The 21,882-nt window shown below is 45.1% G+C and overlaps 1 protein-coding gene across 4 annotated transcripts in view; it reads left to right on the top strand.

Annotated features, from left to right (window-relative positions):
* LOC105189088 (transcription cofactor vestigial-like protein 4) overlaps positions 1-13,172 on the top strand; it is a 15,810-nt gene extending 2,638 nt beyond the window's left edge. For 3 of the 4 annotated variants that reach the window (XM_011150956.3, XM_011150958.3, XM_011150957.3), the window contains exons 2-5: positions 3,352-3,681; positions 10,196-10,354; positions 11,484-11,690; positions 11,819-13,172. In XM_011150956.3, the coding sequence (XP_011149258.1) occupies positions 3,624-3,681; positions 10,196-10,354; positions 11,484-11,690; positions 11,819-11,898 (504 nt within the window). In that variant the 5' untranslated portion in view covers positions 3,352-3,623 and the 3' untranslated portion in view covers positions 11,899-13,172. Of the gene's footprint in view, positions 1-3,351; positions 3,682-6,722; positions 8,005-10,195; positions 10,355-11,483; positions 11,691-11,818 lie in introns of those variants that run through there. The other variant, XM_011150955.3, reaches the window with a different exon arrangement.
* The last annotated feature ends 8,710 nt before the right edge of the window (positions 13,173-21,882 follow it).

Genomic DNA, 21,882 nt, shown 5'->3' with positions numbered 1-21,882 from the left:
ATAATCGCCCGCATACCACGTGCTATTCAGTGCGTATATATATGTACGTGTATATATACAGGGCGTACGCGTCACGCACAGATTCTACGGCGAAGTTGTGGTCGATCTTTTCTTCCCCGAAGACCACCCCCCCTCCTCCCCCCGGGAGTCTGTACCTTTTAACATAAAATAATTTCATGAAGATCGCTCGATGTTCAATGTTCGAGATTTTGTCCAATTTTAGGAATAGCGGAAAATAAATTTGTCTCTTTTATTTTCATTTGTTTTAAGTGTCAGATTTCCGACAAGATTTTACATTAGCAATTTTACAGTTACTCATGCTCAGACGGCGTTGTGAGTAAAATATTATCCGAGCCCCTCGAACTTGAGAGTTAAGGAAGCCCCTAAAAAAACGCTTCAATCTCGATTTATTTATAAGTCGAAGGTTGTTGTCGCTTTGGCACCGAAAACGACCGGCATTCCTTCTGATTTAGCTTCCATGTCATTCGATAGTTCTCGGACACCCTGTGCACGTGCTCGATTGAAATCGTTGCCCGAGATAACGCATCGCGTGGGAATCCGCCGATCGAGCAGTTCGATCTCGTGTGCACAGCGTTAAGCCCGTGTCACACTACGGATTGAAGATCAAGGATTGCGGATTGAAGATTGATATTTGACCAATCGCAATAAAGCAAATCAAAACCGAAGTTCGTTGATTCGTCGAAATCTAATCTCCAATCCGCAATCCTTGATCTTCAATCCGTAGTGTGACACGGGCTTTAGTCGGAAGCGCGAAAATCCACCGTTCTCTTTTGGTGGGCTACACACACACACACACATCAAAGTCAATCTAACATTCTCGCGGTAATCGAATTAAAAACGTGGACCGTGACAGTTCAATACCGCCACTTTCTGCATAAGCAGCGGTAGATGAAAGAATCCGATTGTTCCCTTTTTTAAGACACAAGATCGAGACGACGGCGGGCGGAGAGGAAAAGATCATGAACTGGAAAAGAACGTGAGAAAATAACACCGCGCAAATTACAGTAGAATTTTTTGCGCGTACGTATATAGCATACTAAAAAAGAGTCACGCGTCCGAATTCCGACGCTCTTACACCGAAGGCGTACTCGCTCGCCAAGCTGCGTAATGACATCGCCTGGGACTTTCGATCGCATTGGTACACTTTATTTGGGCCGTCCTTTCGTTTAAATAGCACGCGGTTGACGAAGCGTGATTCATAAAGTCTCTGTAGTGCTACTCGTAAAACCGAGAGGAAGGGGTATGGTCGAGGAACGGCGTGCCTTTGTGACCAGATACATCCTCTCTTCTTTATCTGATAGCTTTATCACACGAGTAACTCGGCAAATATGACGATACGGAAACAGTGCGGCGGTGCCGCAAAGGCACGCAAAAATTATCAAAGGAATTCGCCCTGGTGACTAATATATATAAACGTAGATAAATGGAAAATGTAACATCAATGATTCCTCTCGTCGAGTCGTAGATCTCTAATTTCCAAAAAAATTCAAAACATTATACATATATACCCTTAAAATTTTAAGTAATTTGGAATTTCTTCAAATTTTAAAGCAACGTGAGTTTTATTAAGATTAAAAAAGAAATAATTACAATAAAATTTCAAACATTTAAAGTATGACTTTAAAATATGGAATTTTCTTCGAGTCTTCTCTTCGGGTTCGTTTTACTCTCTCATATCTTTATGATAATTTCTTGCAGGAAACGGAAATAACGGTGTGCCCTCGAGATAATTTTTTATTCTGCTTGCTTAGATATTAACCAATTAGTTTTCTCACTCGTTCATCGAAAGAATTTTTATTATGTAACTCTTGTAAAAAGAAGAGATTAAAGCGACATGAATAAACGTCGATGCAGGTCATATGAAGATTAGATTTCATGAATATAAAAGAAAAGAGCCATTGCTTTTATTGCCATATTCAGTCGATCATAACGCGTATAATCGTCTTTCAAGCATATTGTTTATTTACTAGTTAAATCATTTTCAGATTCTAAATCATGCTAAAAATATTAAAGTAAAATATTGAAAAAATATTAAATAAGTGTGTGTGTGTGTGTGTGTATGTGTGTGTGTGTGAGAGAGAGAGAGAGAGAGAGAGAGAGAAAAGAGACTAATTATAAATTCCTACGAGGTGTTATTATTTTCTTTCTACGTTATCATGTTGTGAATTGCTGGTAATGTCGCGAGATCTAAATTATATCCCGAAATTAATATTAATGAGAGCAAAACAGTCAGATTCTTTACAGGAGAAAATGAAATCGCTCCATATTCATTGCATACCGCAAAATTTGCCAAAATTTCTCTCCCGAACGAGCGAGGGAAAAGCCAAAATACCGGAAAGAGAAGCGCGTGGTGCGGAAGGGAGATGGGCAGAAGGTTGTTTATATTGTTACGATGAAATCGTGATGTCGAGCGTACGGTAGTGTTGTGAGAGGTGGGAAAAGCACGCGAGGAGGACGAGAAGGAATGAGAGAGGCCGCGACAAAAGTAGCGATGGGTTCGAACGAACTCACATTGATACGAAAAAATTTTCTTTTTTTATTATCGCGGCGAGAACGGAAAGCGACCGTTTTAAGTCTCGTTTCTTTGTTAACGCCTTTTTTCTTTTTTGACAAATTTCATAAATACGTTCAATAGATTCTCGATCAAAAATAAAGAGAAAGTAAAGACAAGGAGAAAGAGAGAGAGAGAGAGAGAGAGAGAGAGAGAGAGAGAGAGAGAGAGAGAGAGAGAGAGAGATCGTCATATATCCGTTGTGACTTTTTAAATATTGATATTGAAAGCTTTAGAGATTATGTGATTTTTTTTTCTTTTCTTTTTTTAGACAAAGTTGATTTCATAAACCAAGCGAGAAATAATATATAATTTTACTCATTTATATCTCTGAAGCTTAATAAAAACAGAAGCCAGTTTAGTTCAAGCCTGTGTTTGTAACTTCAAAATTACCGATTTCTCGGCATTCCTCTCGAAGGAAGAGTCGGCTTTAAATTCCTCGTAAAGGCTATTAAGGATTGTTGCGGTATTGTAGCGATGCTGCATCTATTTAAAGCGACTGGCATTTGATTCGGTAATAACATAGCTCACGCGAACGCGTCGGTCCTGTCGCTAGATACGTGGCGCAAGAAGAGGCCTCGCGAGAGCAACAAGGGGGAAGAAGGGGGCTTCTGAACCGCGTCGTGGGGGCGGGAAGCCTGCGAGAGGGGGGTTTGACGGTGAGGGGTCCGCATTCCACAGACAATGTCACGTTTTTTAATCCCCGTTTTACTTTATTTGCGCCGCCTTCGGCCGCGAGGAAGGCCCAAACAGTTAAAGTTTGACTTCTGTTCCTATAGAGCGCTTCCTTTCGCGGCAACGGACCGCAGCCAGGCCAAGGACGACGTATCCTTGTCGCGAGGACGACAAAGGTAGCAAAAGCACGCACGAGGAGGCCGCTCTTCAGGGTGTGCGCAAACCTCACGCGAGGGTGGCGAAAAAGAGACTAACAGCGGAGAGAAAAAGAAAGGGAAGGAAGAAGAGGAGGAGGAGGAGGAGGAGGACGAGAGACGAATAGGGAAAGGCAGGAGGAAGAAGTTTCAGCAGAGAGAACTAGCAGAAGAGGGAGGATATGTCCGCTGTCGAGAGTGCCTTGGACGTCCTCTCCAGAGCGGCGACGATGGTGCAAGGTCAGTTTATACCATTGAAATTCCTCGCGACTCGCGCGAATCTTAAGGATAATCGAACGCGCAGTCGTCCCGAGGACGTGTCCTCTTTTCCAAGCTACCTATCCTCGGTTGTTACGGTGACTCTTTGAAATTCGTTCCGTCTCGCATTAATTCTGTGTGCCTGCGATGCATAATCATAAAGACGAACGCGTATCGTTCCATTTAGGATCATATTGTCTTGTGAAAATTTTGGAGTTATATATTCCAACACTTACTGCTAAGTTATCGCTGATAACACCTAAACATATTCCACATTCTTCTCATGTATCTTAATTTTTACATTAAAATCTCCTCAGAGAAATTCTATTGTCTCTTTCTCTCTCTCTTTCTCTCTCTCTCTCTCTCTCTCTCTCTCTCTCTCTCTCTCTCTCTCTCTAACTGTTTTAGAATATGATATACTTATCATGAAGCGAAACATCCGACCGAGCATGCATATCTTTGAAGAATAAGAAAAATAAACAATTGAAGTTAAAAAATAACAATCGTTGATTTAATTGAATTGATCGAGTCATATCATTGTTCACTAAAGTTCTTTTCCGTATCTTCTGTGATACCGTGATAATTTCTCAAATCTGAACTGTTCTTCGCGGACTATTTTCCCCAACAGCTTCCATGATTTTTTCCTTTTGGTTCTCCAGAAGAATTTCGAATCACACGATATGCGATATCGCTATTGAGAACAGAGTTTGACGATGAAACGTAATGCGATCGAGCACGCGTGGAATGCAAGGAATTCAGAAATCACGACGACCGCTTGACATTCCACAGACATTCCGCGTATAATTCATCTAATAGTCATTTTATATTTCGTGCGCGTGCTTGCAAGTGTTAACCAGGCTCGTTCGTATGCAAGCTGCAGGTTGTGATTGCCACAGGAATCGCTATTATTATCGCAGGTGCCGCGAGTCGTAATGCAATGTGCCATTACCTGACATAAATTCGCAATCATAACACACCGCCACAATCCGCCGGGGATATCCACGCAATCGTCTTTTTACACAGGATCGATCGCGCGCGCGCGCGCGCACACGTGCCAATGAGCAATCGCATTCTTCGCTTTGTATTCATTCAACCACTCGCGTCTTACGAAATCCTCCTCGCAGATTGATCCGCGAGCGCTTTTGCACGATTGCTGAAACAACGTGCTCGAAAGCGGACGGGTGCGTTTCAGCTACGAAAATTTCAGTTTCTCAAAGATGTGCCCTTAGCTGGAGAAGTTCGAAGCATTAGCAACCATCAGGCAACCATAGCTTCACGACAAGCTCCAATTTTTTTAAGTCTTAAATCATAATTTGATTCAGTACATATCACTTCTCGTTAAATTTGTTTATAAAAAAAATTGTCCATAAAAGTGTCTCATGAAAAGACAGTTGTAATCTGTGATTAAATTTTCTGCCTTCCAGCTTGAAGGTATACAACGACATTCGTCGTTTTCGTTTCGTCGAATTGACAATTTAACGCAGCAAAGTGATATTATCGGCTCGCTATTATCGCTACGAAACATTGTACTTAAACGAACCCTAATCTTATTTGAGCTCGCTAGCTCGAGGTGTCACAACGGCTTCCGCGTAGTCATCGCTTACAGTCGCGATTCTACGTAGCGCGGATTGAGTACACGTGTTCGGCTACATGCGAGTCGCGCGAATGCATTTGCTGATCTCGAATTTTTCTTCTTCCACGCGACGTCCTCCGCGCTCCGATGCATTTCACTCGCGCGCATTTCATTCCTGCTCCGCTTTGGACAAACCGCAAATTCGGCCTTCGATGTTACGGCTGCTCGAGGCAAAATTCGCACAACGTCGACACCGCGCGCAACTTGCCAACTTGCAATCCTTCCTCGGACAATCAATTCCGATGGAACGACTTTAATCAGAATTCGTATAAGAAAACACGAACAAGCGTTGCGACACGATAGCCTATCATATCTTGAGAATTTTTGTCCGAACACTTAATAGAAATAAGCTAATAATAGTTTAGTCTTTGTGGGATATTTTTTACTCTCGCTTTATCTGTTTAATCTTCACTTATCGGCTTATCAGATAGTCTGAGATGTTTTTCGAGGAATTTTATGCGATCAAGTACTGCACGGTAAAGGAGGAAGATATTGGCATGATAAGAAATAGTATCTTTTATGCAAGAACATTCGAGCGGAGGTGGAGAGGGAGAGAGAGAGAGAGTCAGTGGTACTTGATGTGCGATACACGGCACATGAATATCGAAAAAGTTAAAATAAACATTTCGCCGCGCTATCAGTCGCACCGACGAGGCACTCGCGCGTGCATCGCATCGATGCACCGGGTGCATCGGGCGTATCCATGCATGTACAGGGTCGCGCAAAGAAGCGTCTTTCGCTCTTCCGTATACGCGTCGTTCCGAGCGACGAATACATCAAACGATCCGGCGAATTTCAGTCACTCGACGAGCGCGCTCCGACGACGGCGCGTTTCATTTCGCCACGTCGTGAATACGACCGCGCGTGTTTTTCTCCTCCCATGTTTTCCCCCGCATGCGTACGTGCATTACTACTGGCGCGGGATAATCACGTCGCATCGGCAGGCGCGTGTTTCTGCATTTGTCCGCCCGCTTGGAAAAGCGCTCTCGAGAGCAGCAGACGTCGACGGCCACGTTCGCCGGGCGTTTTTATCATTTTATCGGCTCGTCGAGTGGTTACGAGGGATTTGCACCTTTAATCTCGACACACCCTATATATCCCGTCTACCTGCGAAAAAGAGCGGGAGGACGAGACAGGGAGAAAGCGAGAAAGGAGACGAGGAGTTGGCTTTGAGCCGTGTGCGCTTAGTATCCACCTTATAAATACATACTTAATCCGCGGCGTGTCCGTGCAGATATCGCATGATGTGTGCGCACGTGTGCCGCAAAGCGGTGTGCGTGTGTAAAAGGCAACCTCCGTCGGCTCCACGTGGAAGACGGGGAGGGGGGAGGCGGACGATGAGCCGAGGCGGATGAATGAATGAATCTTAAGACAGTCGTGAGAGGCGCATTCACGAAACCACGACGACGCCTTTGAGACGCGCTTTTTGAAGATCGCGGCTTCAACGTCGCCGTCGCTCGTCGTCCTTCTCCTCCTGCGCATTGTGTGCATACACACAATTGCGATTCTCGATTGTGCACCTCCGTCGTTGCCATTTCTCTCTCTCTCTCTCTCTCTCTCTTTTTCTCTTGTTGTGCGTGTATGCGCGTATTACTCTCTCGGTCCGCTTTCCATATCTTTCGCCGTTTCCATCGTTCGTGTCTCGCGAGAGAGAAGCTCATCGTCGCCGTCGAATTCGCCGTTTTCCTCGCTCGCCGGTCTCTTTCTTCACCGTTTGCGGTTTCTCCCGGCTTTCTTGTCTCAATCACTTTGGCGCCGCTTGCCGACTTTGTGATCGTTAACGCGGTCAGCCCGACTCCGCTCTCTCGTGAGCGGATCTCAAGAGTGTGTGAATCGCGACCTGTGGACGGTTCCGGTGGTTGTCGCAGGAGTATACCGTGGTACTGTGTGATCGTGAAGTAATGCAAATCACCGAGGATAAGAGAGGAAGAGAGAAAGAGACGAGAAATTGCGAGACGGCTGTCGGAGAGAGTTGTCCGCTTCTTTTTTTCTCGAGAACAGGATGATCGAGCAGTGATCGTTCGTTCATTCTTCGCACCGTCAACCCAAATGATTGACGTACGTCGTGTCATTGAGGAGGAAGCTTCGATCAAGATTTTCGTGAGAGAGCGCGACGGTGCACCGCTGATACTTGTCTTCCAAGAGATCTCGCGAAATACCGAAATACTTGGTGCGCGCGCACGATTGCCTTCGAAAGCGAACGTCATCATTGATGAAGACCACTCGCTTTGCACCCGGTCAAAGTGTCAACTTCGATCTTAGAATTTGACAGGCGCACGTCATTGCGTTTGTCTGCCGCGCGTGTCACAATTGTGCGTCGCCCATGTGTTTATGCCCAGAATTGAACTCACCGAGAGAACTCACGATAAAGCTTATCGGCAAAATGACTATGAATTACCGTAATCTCATGGAAGGCAGCTGGGACGAATACGAGAGATGATAGACTGAATTCTCGACCGGAACAGAAACACAGTGCCTTCATAGGACAATAAAAAAATAAATTCCCGACGCAAACAGTCGCTCCGATCTCTGAGAGGTGGTGATTCCGTGCTTTGACTTTCGCGATTGATGTTCCCGAAGTCCCGACAACATGGAGATCTCGACCAGGAGACGAGGTCTCTGGCAACCGTGGCTCAATGCCGATATCCTTCGATTGGCTCGCAAACCGGAAGGTATGTTTCACAGCAGAGCGCAGTAGAAGATTAATTAGGATCGGAATCCGTCGATTTCGGCGACGGATTAAAAACTATTCCCTCGTCGCGATGTATCGGGTGCGATCTTACGGTAGATCGCATGTAGAAATAAGAAAAATACAGGAGAAATCAATTGACGATTGATGTTTCAATTGACACTTTTTGTAACGATAGCGCACCCGTTGCCGTGTCGCATCCGCGGCAGGCAAGAAATACACGAATGAGTATGAGATTACTTTGCGTATCTTTCGTAAAATTTTAAGCTTTGAACCGAAAGGAATTCTGAGCCTTCCTGTGTGCGATCGTCCGACCGCCGGAAACGTCAGGCAGTCGCAGCTGCTCCGTGACTGTGATAATAAAGGAAAAGAAGGTCATATACGCTCGTCCTTATCAACGGATACGGTTGTCCTTATCAACGAGACATATCGAGAAATTAATCGACTCTCGAGGAAACCCTCCCGATCATCCTCCTCCTCCTCCTGCGCGGTCCATTCATCTTTTACCTGCTCTACGCGTCTCTAAACCAGTTTCGCCGTCTTCCTGACGATCCTCTCACGGCTATTAGGCACTTCCTGCCCATCCTGGGAACCGAACCCGTTTTTATCGCTCTCCTTCATCCTTCGTCCACCTCGTCTTCCTTCTCCTCGTCCTCGGTGTCTCCCGATCATGACGAAGGGTTGTCGCGTTGGATAGTTTTCTAATTTTAGATATCTCGCCGCGTGGAAATAGGTGACCGTCGCGTTTTCATAGACTCCAGTCGATAGCGCAGCTCGCAAGGACATACGTGGAATTCGTATCTCACATTCTGCCTTCTCCTTGCCATCGCTTTGACCCCCGACTTGGAATAATGCCGGCCAGCCGGCGTTCCACGCGCGTTACATTCTTCCGTCTCGTTGCTCGACAAAAACGTCGGGTATCGTCGTGAGGAAAAACGTGCCGGCGCTTTTTCTGCGTTCTAACACGCACCTCTGCTCCTCTGTCTATATCATCCCCGCGAGTTATCTCACGATGCGAACAGAACCTCCTGCTACGAATTATCTCGCTGGTATTCCGCTGGGCCGTTATATAGCTGGCACGTCGCGTCGGAAATATAAAAATCGAGAGTATCACATGTCACATGTCACAAAATCGCTTTCTCCGAGACGCGTGTGAAACAATTCTCTCAGAAAAGTCCAGAGAAAGAGAGCTTTCCCAAGGAAACATATTATTCGCATATACGATTACATCACTGATCACTCATACTATGTGCAAAATATAATTTAACCCTTTAACGCCTACTGATAACTATAGTTACCAGAAACGCATTTAAGAATCCATAACTTAGTCAAAAGAGGAGATTCGTTTTCTTTGCACCACTGTAAAGGTGAATTCTTCTTCTAAAAAATGGTATATACATTGTATGTAGATTCGGTTTAGTCTGTTTTTAGCTTAATTTTAATGATAACATGTTTTGTTAAATTCCAAGTAGACGATAGTTAGCATTGTTACTGACATCTAGAAGTGCATTATAAATTAATAGATTGGTATCTGTTATAATTTTATACATTTGGAAGCTTTCTCAGATGCAAAATGTGAAATTAAATGTGAAATTAAAAATAAATAAAAGAATACAGAAATTCGAAATGGCGAATTCGATATGGTAGGCACAAAAATCAAGAAATCAACCTATTTTCGTGAAACCTGGTGACCTACAGTTTTTTTTTTTTGCGGCGAAAAATGAAGGGACGATTGACTATCTAAATGATGATCTATAAGATATTCTTCTGAAATAGTAAACTTGACGCTCTGAATGATAAACTTCACTCACAAATATAGTAAAGTTTCAGCTCAAAAATGTCAAGTTGACTATCAGAGTTATGTCGTATAGATTATCCTTCATTTTTCTCTATATAGGTTGCTCATTTCATACATGGTTTTAGGATCCAAATCATATTTACCAATAAACAAAAAACGAACGATAAAAAAAAATCAGTATGAAATTCTGATATTTTTTTGGTTATCACTACTTATAGTCTCAGTTAAAAAAAATTCAAATTTTATTTAAAACACTTATAAAAAAAATCAGGCGTTAAAGGGTTAATTATAACGTCGTCAGTTAAGGCTGTGACACAACGTATAAATTTTGTCTCTTCGTTCACAGTGTCATTTGTAGCATTGTTGTGTGTTGCAGAGGGGAGACCAAAGACGACGAATCTACATCGGAAACCGAGCAGCGCGTGGCGCAAGGAACGCAGGAGAGACCCGATCCAGAGCGAAGCGCTGGATATGTCGGCGGCACGTGTGCACCACAGCAGACCAAGTGTGATCGTTCCCACCACTCCGCAAGCCGGTAAGCACTCAGGATGTCGGAGAGATCGGAAAGTTTCAAGCTAAACAAAAAAACGTAAAAATTTCATGTTAGATTCGAACATTTTCGAGCAGTGGAAGATGGGGAATATTAATGTTGGGAGTGAACTTCAGGCTTTCATGCTGGATTGTAAAATTCCAAGAGACGTGATACAAGATAAAAGAGCGGACCTTGAATTTGGTCATCTAAGACGAGGCGAAAATTAAGACGAAATCTCAATTGTCAACTTGATGTGCGACTCACAAATATACTGCGAGAAATATCAATAAATTCTTCTTCGTTGAATTTGAAATATAATTTGCGTTAATGAAATCTTAATTGAGAAATCTATCCAGCGATACGTTCATGTAAAGAATTCCAAAATTCCAAAATGATAATGTCGATCTTTCGTTAGGAGAACTACTTACAATTCGACAGAGACTACTAGGAAAGATGTAGAATAAATTTTATACCAATAAAACCGAAGCCTTCCAGTTTTGCCCGATAATTTTAGCATTTTTTACCGAACCCTATCTAACAACGGTTGTCGACCCGACGGTCGAGTTGTTAGGCGTCGTGTCCCGAGACCCCATTGTCCGCGGTCTTTCAGGGGTACGTTCGATGACAATGCACCGCGCTGCACCAGGGTGCAGATGCAGATGCTACTTTCAATAGAAATACGGTTAATCCCAACAATGCCGCGGTATTCCTACGTGTTTACAGGCTTTCCTGAAACATAAATCCTCGCATTAGTCATGGACGGAATTAACGCGATGACGGGCACCTAAATTTCCTAAATCGTGACGACGATGAATATTTACTGTAGGGGTAGATTTTGTTTTATTATTTTGTGTTATTAGAGAAATAATACATCATTTATATTTAAATGACAAAAATTATCGACAAAATATATCGATGTAATACATATGATATAATTTATACATGTATCTCTCTCTACTCGATATATATTTTAATGTGTATGTTAATATATCAACAAATTATATGTAGGCTCCTTTTTGAAATATTTGCAGATTACAAAAGACAAAAATAATTTAACTTACATAATTTAACGTATTTAACGTTTTAATATTATTCTCTCAATCATCCTTTCCGATTTTCGATGTCTCTCCAGGCACTACGATGGAAGACACGGCTGTGACGCCTACCCCAACGGCGACCCCGACTGCGGCGGCTGCAGGAGGGCGAAGGACCGGCATCAGAAACGTAGATGCAGATAGCGACCCAGCAATCGACGAGCATTTCAAGCGGTCTTTGGGCCTGGAGGAGTACGCGGCCGTCTTCAACGCGACTACCACCGACAAAGAGACTGTCCTGAGCGGTAAGTACGACATACATAAACGTTGAAAATTGGTATCCGTCATCTAAGCATGCGGAGAATAGAGCAAAAGCGCTGCAGTTTGGAGATCCTGGTCTTGGATGAGTTGTCCTCACGCGTTCTTTGCACAGTTGACGCTCACTTCGCGAAAGCGCTCGGTGAAACCTGGACGAGGCTTCAGGCGACCAGTCGAAGCAAGGAATCCACCTAACCACCCGGCAGACTCGCCAGGAATCTTGTCGTCGTCGTCATCGTCGTCGTTATTCTCGTCTTCGTTTGTCGCTCGACGCTCGTCGCAACCCGTTCGGGTGAAAACGTTCCAGTCTCGCTTGTTAATTACGCACTAGTGATAAGTCATTATCGATAAGAGATAACCGAGAATACGCGCCCGTATTTTGAACGAGTCGCATCGAGCCAGAAGCCAGAACAGAGAATAGAGAAACATTGAGAATTTTGAACTGAGTTATCAGACGAACGGAGGTCTCTCTGGGGTCAGCAATTGCGGATTTGTTGCATCGATTTCTGGTCGAGTTCGTAAAGCAAAGTCACGTTGTAGCGGACTCGTCAATATATCGTTGAAAGTACACGCTGGGAAAAAGAATACAAGATGAAAGTCAAAGAAGAGAAAGAATGTCAAGCTGTGTCCGGTTTAAATGTTGTTTTCCTGGACTCTCAAATTGGTCTTTAAATAAATAACATCAAATTAATTCAAGTAAGAACTTGGTATTTCCATGAGTTCGATCCAAATTGACTTATCTCTCCTTCTCTTTTCATCCTCTATATTCTGCAAAGATGTTTCTCCCTGTAAAATTGACAATATTATATAGACTTGTGTGCTTTTTCCCTCCTTCGTAGACATTTTGCTTTAATTGACATGTACCGCCGTACGTTGCGCAAGGAGGGTATCAAGTGTCCTTGATCTTCTCGCTTTTCAACTCGATGCTCGTTGTCGTCGCTTTTTCGTCAGAAACACGCATGCAAGAAGGCATCAGGAAGACTGGTCTGCGCGCTGTATCTTGTACGGTGAGTGTACCGTAGGCGTAAATTTGATATTGTATATAAGTATACTATACGACGTCATCGCCAGTCATTATTATATAGTCCCGAAAGTTGCGTACGAATATAAAATTATTTATTATGATACTTCACACTTCCTCGCAAAGCTTGATAAGTTTAATAAGTTTATACTATGTATACATATATGTACGTAACGATATTTACATAGACGTACGATTCTATAACACACATTATAACAATCATTACCGAGGAATCTTCGTGAATGAGACGAGAGAGAGAGAGAGAGAGAGAGAGAGAGAGAGAGAGAGAGAGAGAGAGAGAGAGAGCTGGTGAGATGATTGTGTAATTTAATAAGACAGATACAGCATTGCATTAATATAAATAGTATATAATTGCGTCTTTATATCGGTCGAAGAGTCGAAGCTGTAAAGATAAACGAAAGGATATATACGAGACATACGAGAAGAATTAAAGGAAACGTTATATTATTTTCACGCATTGGAATCAACTTCCGCTCGATTTCCCGATTCCTGGTATATAAGATCATTCCACGCGTTTAATACGAGAAAGTATTAAACATTAAAGTTCCTCCTTCCTTCCTCCGACAAATTGCTGAATGCTAAGAAGAGTAGTACTGATTTCGAATGGTGCTAGGAAGTCCAGCACATACCCCAGCACGCACAGAAGTCAGTACCTCTATCTTCTTACATGCGACACTTCGACACAATTGAAAGTTTCTTAAGAATAAGTTAATAATAAATGTTTGTTCTCCCTCCAGACAATAGAAAATTGTTTATCCAAAGTGAGTTTTTTCCGTGCAAACGACGAAAATAGAATAACTCTTCCCTTTTGTTTCTTACGTCTCCCTGACTCGTAGGAAAAGTGCGACTGCTGAGATCCTGCACACGGAAACCGGTAAAAATATGTTATTCGTGTAAAAGATCCAAGTCGCGTGTTGACTGTGTGCATTTCGAGCACGCGCATACTTTTTACGTAATAATGACGTTCCATGCAAGAAGGGTAAGAGAAGCGTTTACATAACGTCGACGAGCGAAAAAATCCGTCGAGCTTCTCGACGATCAATGAGAACCCATCGCGCAGCGAGCTGCGATCTGGAGTCATTATAATTTCGGCGAATGTGAAGAGTAAATCGCACACTCGCTGGACACACTCGTGCGAAATTCCGATTTCTGAATCCGGAGGCTTCATTCCCATCTGGTCGCTTTCTGCGCGCCGCAAACTGACGGAAAACTTTAAAGCGGGATTACCGTGAAGCCTCACAAGACGTAGCCGCCACCGAAAGGTCAAGGATCCGCGCGAACTATGATAAACGGCGATGGAATCCAAAGAAATCGATAAATTAACCCCTCCTCCCCCGAAGTGGCAAATTTTCAGACTTCAGGGTACCAAGACTTGGTATACAAAGTTCCGTACTCGACTTTCTTTCGGCTGCTTTTCGTCATTTTAATGTGTCTAATAGTGTCAAAATTGCGCACGCACGTACAAGTGAAAATAAATTGCGCTGTTTGCGAAAAGGAGTCTTCCGAATCCATCACTGATTTCAAGAATTGGGAATCGACTCGGAAACACGTTCTTGGACACGTTCTTGGATCCAATTACCACGTACCTCGTCCAGAAGGCAACGCAATTTCAGTCGATCAGAGAAGAGAGTGACGCCAGAGTCGTCGTCGGAGTCTCGGAGTATCACACGAAGAACGAACACGCGATTTTAGATGAGTCTACACGTGAACACACGAAGGCCAGACTGTCCCAAAAACCAGCACCCTTCCTCGGCCCTTCCGAATGACGGGACCGCCATTGATCGAGAAAACTCGCGCTCGCCAATGTTTCGAGGGGGAACAACGTGACTGGGGTACACGCAGGACTTTCCCCGAGCCGACGAGCGAGCGAGCGAGCGAGCGAACGAACGAACGAACGAACCTTGTGTAATTCGTAGGTGGGCCCAGACAGGCGGGACAGACTGTCCCAGGAGCTCTCGGATGGCTTCCTATATGCAGGCGGCCTGTTCACTTGCCGTAAAGCAAAGTGGTAACTTAATATTAGAGCTGAATATAAGTACGGTAATCCCACACCACAGAGTCCAAAGTAAGTCTACACCTTATATCCCCCCCTCGCCCCTCCGCCCCCTCCACTTCTTCCTCACCTCTTCGTCGTCCTGCCCGCCCCCGTGTCGCGTCAGTCATCTCCGGACCCCGTTTCCCTCTTACTCGGGATCCCTCGAGCGTAATAACACGACAGGATACTAGATATCGGCTGTTCTCTCTGTGCTAGGTACAAATTGCCAACGTGTCTATCTCTGTTCTCCCTTCCCCTTCCCGCCGTAACCTTCCTCGTTCTAGTCTCACTCGTGCTCGCTTTTCATACCGAGGTCTTTTTCACCCCCTACCGCTCCACCTCACCTCCACGCACAACAGCGGTTTTGTCTTTATTCGCGTCTTCCGTCGCGGTCCGGTGCGGTCGCGCGATACTTTGAAAAAGTATCCCCTTTTTGCGAAGATAGAGAGTTAGTTTTGCAAAATTTCGCGAGGATGTCGCGAGGATGGTGGGAGGAACTACGCAGTGTTGGTGATGCACGCGACGAGAGTGGATGAAAGTAATCATAATCATCTATGCAATTTCGAGGACAGTTTTGGGCCAATATTCGTGGGCACACATTGTGGCCACGCGAAGTTGAAACTTTTTGAAACAATAGTCGCGTATTTCATCGTGATGGAAATGGCAGTTTTATATCGTGCAATTATAGGAATTATGTCGTATCGCGTTACAACGGATTTCTGTACATCAACGAAAACGATATCTTTTGGATTCTTCGTGACAATAAACAAGCGTACAGAAAGCAGCTGTCCCGTTTCATCCTTTCATCTCCGAGCGATTCGCAACGAAATGCGAGACAAGTGTTCTCAAAGTGCAGCCTTGGGGCTAAGGCCAACTGCATTATCTTCTACGCATTTTTTTTATGCATCTCTTCTACGCGCTATTTAATATAGCATTTGGAACGCAAATCTCCCTTCGAATATCCTCGACTTCGAAGCTCGTTGCAAACGACTTATAGAGACTCGTACGCTTTTGAAACTGTTCGTTATTTTAAAACATGTCAACAACTAGATTATTACAAAAAAGTTATCATTGTTTCTATAATTTATAAAACATCACGCGGTAAGCGCGCGTCCGAAGAGTATCCATTTGTAAACATTTCAAAGATGATCTTTTTCCTCAAATTACATTCCGGCTTGCTTGTTAACAGCAGAGAATACGGTCATTCCATATTCTCCCTTCACCGTTTAATTCGTCGTCAGGTAAGGGATGGATAAATGGGGTGGACTTTTCAGTTGCGTCATCCCGTCATAATCTATAATTAATCGAGGTGAGCTTCCGGGACACATAGCGCAGCTGGAAATGGGCTAGTAGATCGCGTTAGAGCAGATGCTCGCATTCGAGCATTTCCCGACAACGTGCGCAGGTGTTGTGCTTCGCCTCGGTAAAGGCATATTGGTCGTAAGGCTGTCAAGAGAATCCAAAGACAAACCTCCGCAAAATATGCCCGTTTTTCAGTCCCCGATTTTTAAATTAAATTTTATACGAAAATGATAGCTCATGATAAGACATTAATCACAAACAAGTTTTACATTGAGCATACGATTGGTTTCGGAGATATAGAGGGTCAAAGTGGTCACTACCTACTAAGGAAATTTGGGACACTCATAACGTTTCATCGCACGAATTTGTGCGAAATTCAGTATCTATGGGTTCTTTGAGTTGCTTATTACGAATTCGATGTCGGATTTAAAAAATGCAAGTTGGCGGATGTAATATAGCGGACACAAATAATGAAACAATTATTTACTTTTATTAGAACTGTTATATTGTGGTTTTTTTTCGGCTAGCCGATCGCGAATTTTCTATCAGATACACATTTACCTTTACTGCATTTACTGCAATGAAAAAGCTTCTGAATATAACAAATAAAACTGTCACGTTATCCTTTATGAGTCACGTAACGTATCAATTTGAATTTGATACTTTTTTTATGGAAAAACAATTAGAAAAAAGTACTTCTTCCACACAAAAATTACCGTGGAAAAAATTATTTTCGAAAACCTAATAGAAAATTACTACTTGCCATTTTGGATTTTTTAAATCTGACATCAGATTCATAATCAGCAACTCAAAGAACCCATAGATATCGAATTTTGCAAAAATTCGTGCGATAAAGCGTTATTAGTATCATACTTTGAGTAGGTAGTGACCACTTTGACTCTCTACATCTTTGAAACCAATCGTATGCTCAACGTAAAACTTTTCTGTAATTAATGTCGACCATCATGGACTATCTTTTGGCATAAAATTCGATTACAAAATCGATGATCGAAAAACAGACAAAAAATCGACTCTTTTTGCAAAGGTCCTTTCATGTACGTTCGAACGGATGTCACTACTTTTTCGTGCTTTACACTAACGTCAAAGTAAGGGGGGGATACGAAGTACGATTAGATGAGATAACAGACGCGTGATCTCGACCACATCCCGCGGTTTTATAGCTCATATAAGTTGCATTTATATATAGCATGGGGGGATACACAAAAATTTCGAAACACGACGAACACACATCAAACGTTCAAGGCAGGAGAAATTCTTTCTCAATATTGTTTTTTAACAGCATATTGTAAAATATATTTAAATATTCAAATCTCTTTCACAATCTCGTCCGGATCTAAGTGCTAAATTTTTTATTGCCCAATTATTTTTGAATAAAATAAAATAAAATGGAGAAAATTGAATATCGTCTGGTCAAAGCTGGCTTGCTCCGTGAATGAGACACGTCTCTGGAATTCTCTCGTTCTCAGTTTCGATCGTGATAACTTAGGAAATTGTCCACAAATCATCTCCAGACTATATTCCTTTTATATGACAAGAAAGAAATAAAAGTGGGGAAAGGCGAGATTGAGCGAATAAAAAGTTCTAGCAAATATCGAAGCACCACTAAGTGGTTTAGAGTGGATTTTAATTGGAAAAAGAAACACTTTTCAATATCAAATTAATATCTAATAAATATCTAATTGGTTCACTTCAAATGCGGAAAATATGGCAAAGTGCTAGACTAAAAAACAACGGATCTACTTTACCTACAGGTCGATATTTCACTTACATTCTCCAAATTCTCTCTTTCCAAGCAAAACTGTCATCGATAGAAATAACACATCGATGCACCGATGATCCCACCGTGGAATAAGGAGTTCTTCGTTTCGAGAAGATCTTGCGAAATCGGCTATTGGCGCGTAACGAAATGAATTTTTAGGCACTTACGCGTCGTCGATTGGCAAGATCGATAGCCACGTATCGCATCGGCCGTTGATCGCGTTCTAGTCTCTATTAACTCTCGAGGAGAGACACGACATTACCGTTTGTTTATCTCAAGTCTCTCAGGCGTATCTCGTTTCGGAACCAGATCCGGCCGACCGCAGGCCGGCGTCGTTTTTCCGTTTTCTTCTCTTACGGTTACGCACGTCGCGTCCATGTCGGCGGCGTCCACGGAAAAAACGAAAAATAAAAGGAGAGAAAGAGAGAGAGAGAAGCAGGAAGCCGAAGGTGCGACGCAATCGAAGAATAGAGCAAAATTGAATAGAGCACGCGCGTTCTTCTTTTTTCTTGTCTCGAATTCTCCGCGGAACGTTGTACGAAATTACAGAAAACGCAAGGTAATCAGGTCGGCAGCGGCGGCAGAATTGATAAATAAACGTTTCGTAAGAGATTTACAGAGAGACAAAGAAGATAAGAGTGGATGAAGCGCGCACACGGAGATACAGCAAAGCCCGGCTCACAAGCGAGCCAGTCGAAACAGAATGAAACAGTCGAAAGACGTAATAAAATTAAGCGGAATAAAAAGCAATTATTGACTGCGATATAGATATCCGAGATAATCTCCACGAAATTAGAGCCTAAACTCCACTCCTTTGAGGAAACCATTATTCTCTCTACGAATCACGGAATCACGCTCGAATCAATACGTAGTTTCCCTGTCAGTTTCCCTGTCACACAAAAAATCCGCCGAATAATATCACCTTACCGCGTGGAAGGAAGAAGCTGGCGAGAAAACGTTGCTTTCGGGATAAAAAGGGGGATCAGAGAGGCTGCGAAAGAGATTACAATTACGGGAGAGAACGGGAGGGACCGAGGTAGGACGCGTATAACACGTCGTAGCGCGTCGCGCTGACTCGCAGCGCGATGCCGCACGCCTTGCATCGAAATCCCCGGAACCACCCCCTGCGAACGCGGAGCGGCCCCCTCGGGCCGCGGCGAATCGTCTCGCTCGAGGACACCCCCTATATCACACGAATCAGAGCGATTACTATTCCGTGACTTCTCGACAAACGGACTATAATCCTTGATCCTTCTCGGCTCGATATATCGCCGCCTCACCGTGTTCCCCTCCTTTTATCTGTCACGCTATACCCTTCATCCGTCATCGCGTTTTTATCCGTCGGTTGTTTATTTACGAGCTAACAAGAGCGAGTCGACTCTTTCTCTCGGTCCTTCTGTGACGCTTTTCAACTTTACGTGCGATTAATCCTTAAACAAGGTCCGGGTTGGATCACGCGAGGACTGAGCGAGGGATAAGAAACGCGGTCGCTTTTCGCTTGCGAGGGAAATTCTGCCGAAAACGAAATGCAACCCTGAATTGGCTTTTCTCAGTCATACCGTCGGAAAACTCGTCGACCGCTGTCGTTCGCTGTTTGCGCGTAATCGACCCTCTTGTAATCCCATTACAGCGCTGTAACTCGACGAGCCGGCGAGCTCCGAGAGCGAGCGTGTAAAACGATTGCGCGGGGTCCTTCGAGCAGCCGGAGTCCTTTGTACGATCTAACGGGGATCTAACGCGTGAACGGAAATGTGCGTGAAGATTCTCGTCCCCATCGGCCCCACGCTGCATAAGCTGGAATAAAAACGCGAATCCCCGCGAGTCTCGAGCAGCGTGAGTCATCGCGTCATCGATATGCTATCGGGCGTTGTCAATATTTGTTACACTCCTCATTAATCCGCGGATACTGATTTTAGCGAGCGATCAAAGCGCGCAGTGCTGCTTCCGCAGTTCATCAGACAAGTACAAACAAGAGCTCGTGCGGAGCTCCTCCCGAAACTCCTCCCACTCCCGAAGCCGATGATATTCATTGAAATAATTTTCATTGAGCCCGCGCGTGTTTTGCAACGACGCGAACGACACTCGCGGGGCGATCCGATTCACCCTCCGCAGTTCCATTCATCCTTACGCCGTCGTTACTACGCCTCGTGGTGGAAAAGCGCGCAGTCGCGTTCACGCGGCGGCGCGTCGCGTCGCGTCGCGTTGTCTCGACTCCGCGTACTCCGCGAATTATTCCGTCGCAGTTACAGATTCCTGCCGATCACGAGGAATAACCTGAGGTGCAGCAGGTCGTCGTGTGCGAACGCACTCGGACTCTGGAAGTCCGAGTTCTCGAAAAGATCGAATGCGCTTCAGCGGACAATCGAAGGGCCGATTGTCGCGGCGTCGGTCGACGCTGACGACGTTAAATCTCATTCGTCTGTACACACGTTGAAATACCTCGACACAAGCTACGCTAATTGCAGGTGACGTCTCGCAGACGTCGTCGGATGTATTTCACGTGCACTTCCATACTCGCCCGACTCGCGAACAACGATCGGATTTGTTTGGACGAGCCTCCGCGGCGCGCAATTTCCCGGCTTCGTGCGAAAACGCGAGGCTTTCCTAGGCTTCCGCGCGAGCTCGAAGCGTGCGTGATTTCGCGGACACGTCGAGAGACAGTTGCGAAGAGAAGCGGGGATCGGAGAACCGGTGTAACTTCGGTGAGCTCCAGTCGACGATGACGACGATCCGCAGACGCGCGAAAACCATTTCTTCGCGCGTGCGACAACGAACGAACGAACGCGACGCGATTCCCACGCGGAAGAGAGAGAGAGAGAGAGAGAGAGAGAGAGGAAGACTTGCTTCTTGCGCGTTACCGCGCACGGCGTCGAATAATAATAAGCTCACCGAAATTACACCATTTTACGCACGCACGCACACATACGCACGTATATGCACACGCGCGCGCAGCCGGCCGCGGGGTGGCGAAAACTCGGTTAACCGGAAGTCGCGCGTAGCCGCCGCCGGGCGAGAAAACACGCGGTGAGAGACGGGACGACGTGTGCGCGACGGTTTACGACAGCGCGACGGGTACCTCGGACACGACTGATCGAGTGACCGAGGGGGTAGCATCGCGGGGTATACCCCTCCCGTCACAAACGCGGGCGCGCGCGCGTGAGCGAGCGCACCTACGTATAGAATTACGTGTGTGAGGGTGTGTGTGTGTGTGTGTGTGTGTGTACGTGTCATGCACGCGTATCCGTGCGTATATACTGTACGTGTCCCACGTCGTACACCCGGAGGCTCGTCCCCCATGCGCTTCGAGAGCGAGGCGGCCGAGGGAAGAGAGAAGTGCGCTGTGCCAGAGACCCCCTCCTCCCCCTTGTTCTCTCCCTCCTCGTCACTCGACTTTCTTTTGCCCCTCTCTCGTTCTCTCCCTCTCTCCCCCTCCCCCCGCCTCTCCCTCTCTCTCTCTCCCTCTCTCCCTCTCTCTCTCTCTCTTGCTCTCATCATCCCTCTGCTCCCCTCGCAAAAGCGCCCCGTTTGTCTCCCCCTCCAACCCCCTGCGGCACGCTCTCTCGCGTGCGTGAATCATGCATATCGATTTTCTTTCGTTAGAGCAAGCGAGGGCCGCTCGTTCGACGGTAGTCACGTCGCTCACGTATGGCCGCTACTTCCCCTCCCGACCTCCCACCCCCTTTCTTTCTGACAGAGAGCCCGGGGGCCGCAACACGCCACGGGCGAGAACCCCCTTCTGAAAACGCATACGCGAGCGGTACCTGATTCTTTTCGCACAATGGCCCCTATTCTCGCTTTCCTTCTGTCCCCTTATTCCCGTCCTCGTTCTCCCTGTTCTCTTTTTCCTTATTCCTCTCTCTCTCTCTCTCTCTCTCTCTCTCTCTCTCTCTCTCTCTCCCCCTCTCTCTCTCTCTCTCTCTCTTCCTCTCGCCGCTCATGCCCTCTTCTCCGCGTACCCCTTCCTCGTTACGACGCGCGAAGCCCTCGACGCTCCCTCCGCGCGCCCTTCCGACGATCTTC

The sequence above is a fragment of the Harpegnathos saltator genome, unplaced genomic scaffold (assembly GCF_003227715.2).
Source record: "Harpegnathos saltator strain DR-91 unplaced genomic scaffold, Hsal_v8.6 scaffold791, whole genome shotgun sequence".
Classification (NCBI taxonomy): Eukaryota; Metazoa; Arthropoda; class Insecta; order Hymenoptera; family Formicidae; genus Harpegnathos; species Harpegnathos saltator.
The sequence above is the reverse complement of the archived record's forward strand: the minus strand, read 5'-3'. Positions and strand labels throughout refer to the sequence as shown.